The sequence below is a fragment of the Hipposideros armiger genome, unplaced genomic scaffold, assembly GCF_001890085.2.
Source record: "Hipposideros armiger isolate ML-2016 unplaced genomic scaffold, ASM189008v1 scaffold_457, whole genome shotgun sequence".
NCBI lineage: Eukaryota > Metazoa > Chordata > Mammalia > Chiroptera > Hipposideridae > Hipposideros > Hipposideros armiger.
This window is the reverse complement of record NW_017731807.1, coordinates 1614504-1620907: the sequence shown is the minus strand read 5'-3', so window position 1 is coordinate 1620907 and position 6404 is coordinate 1614504. Positions and strand designations below refer to the sequence as shown.

General features: G+C 41.3%; 1 protein-coding gene across 1 annotated transcript in view; it reads left to right on the top strand.

The window, feature by feature from the left end:
- Positions 1-6404, top strand: part of DNAH2 (dynein axonemal heavy chain 2) — a 111966-nt gene that overhangs the window by 41182 nt on the left and 64380 nt on the right. Inside the window, exons 20-24 of the mRNA XM_019665911.1 lie at positions 3786-3947; positions 4060-4163; positions 5600-5756; positions 5905-5987; positions 6105-6285. Coding sequence (XP_019521456.1) covers positions 3786-3947; positions 4060-4163; positions 5600-5756; positions 5905-5987; positions 6105-6285 — 687 coding nt within the window. The remainder of the gene's footprint in view (positions 1-3785; positions 3948-4059; positions 4164-5599; positions 5757-5904; positions 5988-6104; positions 6286-6404) is intronic.

Here is a 6404-nt window from a genome sequence, read left to right as displayed (position 1 = left end):
TTTTTTTTTATTGTTAGTTTCAGGTGTACAGAACAATGCAATGGTTATCCTTTTCACCCTTCACACAGAAACAACCCCCCTCCCTCATTGACTGCCCTCCCACACCTGATATCATACTTATCTATTACAATTCTATTAACTCCATTCCCGCACTCTGTTCCATGTCCCGTGACTATATGTATATATAATTATAGTTGACATACAATATTATTCAACATCAGCTTCAGAAATATAGTGTGGTATTCAGGCCTCTATACCGACCATGAAGTGGTCTCCCTAACAAGACATGAGTCCATCTGGCCTCCTAAAAAAATATTTACAACATTATTGATTATATTCCCCAGACTGTCTTTTCTATCACTGATGCCATATTGTAGTTACCAATTTGTATTGTCTTGTCCCTTCCCCTTCTCCTTCATCCCACCCCCTCCCAACTAGCAACCTTCAGTTTTTCCTCTGTGTCTCTGAGACTATTTCTGTTACCATTTCTCATTTATTCAGTTTTTTAGATTCCATGTATAAGTGAGATCATATGGTATTTGTCTTTCTCTGCCTCTTGTTGCTCCTTATCTTTTCTACTCCACTGTCATCCCTGGTCTGGGAGAAGGGAGCAGAATGTGAAGAGTATATGAGAAACAGCCTCTTACTCCAATTCTTGGCCCTTCAGAATATCTTCTTGGGAGAGGACATCCGCAAGCAGCTGCCCAATGAAGCAGCCTTATTTGACCAGATCAACAGCAACTGGAAAGCCATCATGGACCGTATAAGCAAGGACAGCAATGCTCTCCGAAGTACCCACTATCCAGGTCTGAGTTCCCTGGCCTCTTGCCCAGACATAGCCTCAGTCAGTGTTGTGTATATGTGAAGTCATGGCCACATACTTCATTTATTGAAAGATTGATTGCTGTACCTGGCTGTCATATCATTACCATTGCCTCTTTTAAGCATTAAATAATAGTTCAGTAAATTAAATTCAACAAATATTTGAGTGGAATACAATGTTGTGGTTAAGAGAATGGGATATGGAATCAGACAGACTTGAGTTCAAAATCTGACTTATGCCTTACTAATTGTATGCTCTTGGGCAGCTTGCTTCCTCCATATTTCAGTTGCCTTACCTGGAGTAGGGGGGTTAATGGTAGCTATTTCTCAGGGTTTACAAGGATCATAAAGGAGTATGTAACACTCAGTACAGGGTCTAGCAGAAAGTTAGTGCTCAATTAATAGCACTGTGCCTCAGGAAGCCCTGGTTAAAGAATCACTCTTCTTCTCTAGTCTATCCATTTAATGAGATCTAATACAGCTAAATGAGATAATGCAAATAAAGCACTTAACACATTAAATGGCACAGAGTAAGTCCTTGGTTACTTTTAGCTATTGTTTTTAGTTATTGTTATTATGTTGACTTTAATTAGTTTATCAGATTAACTAGTCTTTATTGTAGACATTTATGTAGGGGGTGGGGCAGAGATGCGGTATGATCAATAAACACAATGAATGTTTAAATAAAAAAATTTATTACAGTAAAAGACACATTGCCATTCTCCCCCTCAAAATATTCCCCCATACTTTGAACACACTTATCTCATCATTCTTGCCACTTTTTGAAGCAGTTTTGGAAGTCCTCTTTCATGAGTGTCTTTAGTTGTATTGTTGCGTGGCTGCCTCAGTGCCTTGAATCAATTCAAAACATTTACCTTTCATGGTCATTTTGACTTTGGGAAAGAGCCAGAAGTCGCACAGTGCCAGATCTGGTGAATAAGATGGATGAGGACACACCGTAATGTTTTTGTTTGGCAGAAATTGCTGTATACTAGAAGTGATGTGTGACACGGAGCCTTTCAGTTATTATCAAAACAAATGGTGAATGTTGCTGCCGAGTGCCAACCGATGGAAAGTGCAGGAATCTTTAATACAGGAAGCGTTGCATTGAACCTTAGTAACAGTGTGTGACAAGTTTCAACTTGTTTGGTGCAGTCAGTCCAGTCGGGTGTGAGCTATAGTTGAGAGAAGGTGTGTTTTAAACTGTGCTGTAAATCATCCTCCATCATGACAACGCTCTGTGTCACACATCGCTTTTGGTACAGCAATTTCTGTCAAATAAAAACATTATGGTGTATCCTTATCCACCTTATTCACAGGATCTGGCACTGTGCGACTTCTGACTCTTCCCCAATGTAAAAATGACCATGAAAAGTAAATGTTTTGAAGCCAAAATGATTCAGGACATCAAGGCAGCCACAACAACACAACTAAAGATACTCACAAAAGAGAACTTCCAGACTGCTTCAGAAAGTGGCAAGAACAATCGGATAAGTGTGTTTGAAGTGAGAGGGGAGTATTTTGAGGGGTATTAATGGCAATGTGTTTATTACTGTAATAAATTTTTTTTCCATTTAAACATTCACTGTATTGTTTGATCACACCTGTGTATACATGGTGAGGCCTAGTTGATTGCCATAGATTGGGCTTAAGAATCAGGAAGTCAGGTTGAGTACCTAGAATGGGTATCCTGAGGAGAGAGTTCTGGAAGGGGGTATGGAGGATTTCTTTATTTTGCTTAAGGTCAATCCAACAATTCTTCCTTTGCCCAAGAATCTTGAGTGCACCCATCAAAAAAACACTTAATTTGGGCCGGCCAAGTGGCTCAGTTGGTTAAGAGCTCACTCAAGAGTTTGAGCTCTGAGCAACAGGTCCCTGGTTTGATTCACAGCCCGAGCTGAGCGGCTGCTGAGCTGCTAACAGGTGGCAGGATGGCTCAGCTAAAAAAACCCAAAAACACTTAATTTTAATTATTCTGATAAAATGTAAGTATTAGGATATGCAAAGTTGAGTGACAACATGCATTTAAATTGTTTTTTCAATTACAGTTGACATTTAATATTATATTTGTTTTAGGTATACGGCATAGTGGTTACCGTATTTGCCGGCGTATAAGACGATTTTTTGGCCCTGAAAAATATGCCTCCAAGTGGGGGGTTGTCTTATACGCCAGGTACACTTCAGNCTGATGTATTTTCTGTACATGTGGATTTGCCTATTCTAAACATTTCATATAAATGGAGTCATACAATTTGGGACTTTTAAAATCTGGCTTCTTTCACTTAGCATAATGTTTTCAAGGTTCATCCACATTGTAGCATGTGTCAGTACTTCATTCCTTTTTATGCCAGAATAATATTCTATTGTATGAATTTACCGTGTTTTGTTTATCCATTAACAACCTGATGGGCATTTGGACTGTTTCTACCTTCTAGCTATTGTGAGTAGTGTTGCTATGAACATGTGTGTACTTACATTCATCTGAGTCTCTGTTCCCAGTTCTTGTGAGTATGTAGGTAGGAGTGGAATTGCTGGGTCATATGGTAACTCTATGTTTAACTTTTTGAGGAATTGCCAAGCTATTTTCCACAGCAGCTATTTTCCATTTTACACTCCTGTTAGCAATGTAGGAGGGTTCCTATTTCTTCACATCCTTGCCAACACTTATTTCCTTTTTTTTTTTTTTTTGCTTCTAGCCATCCTGGTGGGTGTGAAGTGGTATCTAATTGTGGTTTTGATTTGCATTTCCCTAATGACTAATGTTGAGGATACTTTCATGTGCTTGCTACTTGAGGAGCTCATAAGACAAGAGAGTGGAGAAAAAAATCTGAACTGAGGAGGCATTTCTATTGCCTGGAAGGAAAAGCTTTTCAGAATGAGAGGCGCAAAGAACCTGAGTGTTTGTCAGGGAGGAAGGCAAGAGTCATGTCACTTAACACATCTTTCTGCTCTCGGTCATGAAGGAACTGGACGCACTCCAGCAAGTCTGGGAGATCACACGGGACTGGGAGGAGAACTGGAACCAATGGAAGACTGGTCGGTTCCTGACCCTGCAGACAGAAGCCATGGAGACCATGGCCCATGGGCTGTTTCGTCGCCTCACAAGACTTGCCAAAGAGTATAAGGTGTGTGGAGAAAGGAGGGGGAGGCGGAAGATGAGTTGATTGAGTTGATTGAGGAAGGGGAACTGTGTGGGAAAGATCGTCAGCTCTTCTGATGCTTCCCACTTTTGCTCAGGACCGAAACTGGGAAATAATTGAAACCACTCGCTCAAAAATAGAGCAGTTCAAGAGAACCATGCCTCTCATCTCAGACCTGCGAAACCCCGCCCTTAGAGAGAGGTAAGGCTGCTCCTCTGCTCCTGGGGTGATGCTCTGGCCTGTGCTGTCACTTGAATCTTTCATTGTCCCCTCGATGGTGATCACAGCTCTCTCTGCCCCTCTGTCCACAAACACACTTCTGGAAGAAGACTTCACTAAAGCTTGCCACCGCCCTGTTTCTCACACTATCCTAGGTGCTCCTGTCTTCCGGGTTCCTCCTCTGCTTCCTGTCCCCTCTGTCTCCTCTCACTTTATGTTATTTGTCATAGCTAAGCTTTATGCCTTCTGTCATACAAAAGTTTTTATTTTAATGCAGCCAAAAGTATAATTTTTTTCTATTTCGGTTTTTGCTTCTGTGCCTTAAGACGTCTCCCGCTCCAGAGTTATAAATGCATTGTCTACAACTTTCTTCTAATACTTTGTAATTTTGTTGTTGTTGTTGTTGTTGATTTTTAAACTTTATTGGGGAACAGTGTGTTTTTTCAGAGAACAATGTGTTTTTTTCTAGGACCCATCAGCTCCAAGTCAAGTTGTTGTCCTTCAATCTTAGTTGTGGAGGGTGCAGCTCAGCTCTAAGTCCAGTTGCCATTTTCAATCTAGTTGCAGGGGGCACAGCCCACCATCCCATGCGGATGGGAGCTGGCAACCATGTTGTTAAGAGCACATGCTCTAACCAACTGAACCATCTGGCCATCCACCTGCAGCTTAGCTCAAGTTGTTTTCTTCAATCTATTTAGTTGCAGAGGGCGCAGCTCACTGGCCCATGTGGGAATCGAACTGGCAACCCTGTTGCTCAGAGCACGCGCACTAACCAACTGAGCTACCTGGCCACCCCTATAATTTTAAGTTCAACTCTTTTAATGCACCTGAAATTTATTATATGATATTAATAATAGAGGACTTTGAAACCGTTGAGGATAGAATATTCTATAAATGATGTTTTAATAATTAATTATCTATGTATTCATTTAGGAGAAAATAATTTTACTTCACTTACATTTTCTCCAGTATAATGTTTTTGGCAATGCTTCATCATTAAGTATTATGTGGTTAAGTATAACCTACCCACTTTATTTGCTTAAGTTATTTAACCTCTCTAAGCCACAGTTTCTTCATATTTAAATACAATGACAATAATTTCTCATTTATAGAGTGGTTGTGAGAATTAAGTGACATGTTTCATATAAAGCACTTAGCCCAGTGCATAATCTATAGAAAACCTACAGTAATCCATTTTAACTCCCTCTCCAGAGAATCAGTACCTCAATCTCTGTATTCCCCCACAGTGTCTAAGATTGTATCTAGAGGCTATTTAGTAAATAGGTGTGGAATCATGAATTAATAAATACATGGAATTATAATATCCCAATGGGAGAAAGCCTGCGGAGTAACGCTAATACTTTCCAGTAGGCCCTGGTGTCTGGCCTCCTGATCTGACCTTCTGTCCCTGGCTGCAGGCATTGGGATCAGGTCAGGGATGAGATCCAACGGGAGTTTGATCAGGAATCTGAAAGCTTCACCCTGGAGCAGATTGTGGAGCTTGGAATGGATCAGCATGTGGAGAAAATTGGGGAGATCTCTGCCTCAGCAACCAAAGAGCTGGCTATAGAATTGGTATGACAAAATCCTCTCCCATACTCCCCTACTTTCTAAGCCTGGAGCAAAGGCTTCTAGCTTTTCATCATTTGATGGCCTATCCCAGCTTCTATTCCCCTTGGGGACTAAATACCTGATTTCTCTGTCCCCCAATTTCTTTCTACAGGCATTACAAAACATCGCCAAGACTTGGGATGTGATTCAGCTAGATATAATACCCTACAAAGACAAGGGCTATCACCGACTCAGGTAGAGAGGGCCTCTGGACTCTAGGAGAGGGGGGAGGCTGTGTGACCTGGGCTGCAGAGTAGGGACCAAGGACTGGCATATGGGCATGGAAAATGATTTTGATGGCTTCTTCCCCAGAGGTACAGAGGAAGTATTCCAGGCACTGGAAGATAACCAAGTGGCTCTATCTACCATGAAGGCATCTCGTTTTGTCAAGGCCTTCGAGAAGGATGTGGACCACTGGGAACGCTGCCTGTCCCTCATTTTGGAAGTTATTGAGATGGTGCTCACAGTGCAACGTCAGTGGATGTACCTAGAGGTGAGGATTCACTGCCTGAGCTCGTCTTATACCCTGTTTTTACTCTTTTATTTGCATAGGACCTAGATATTTGCCCTTTTATTAGCCTCATTTTCCCATCTGTAAAGCCATTCTTCATC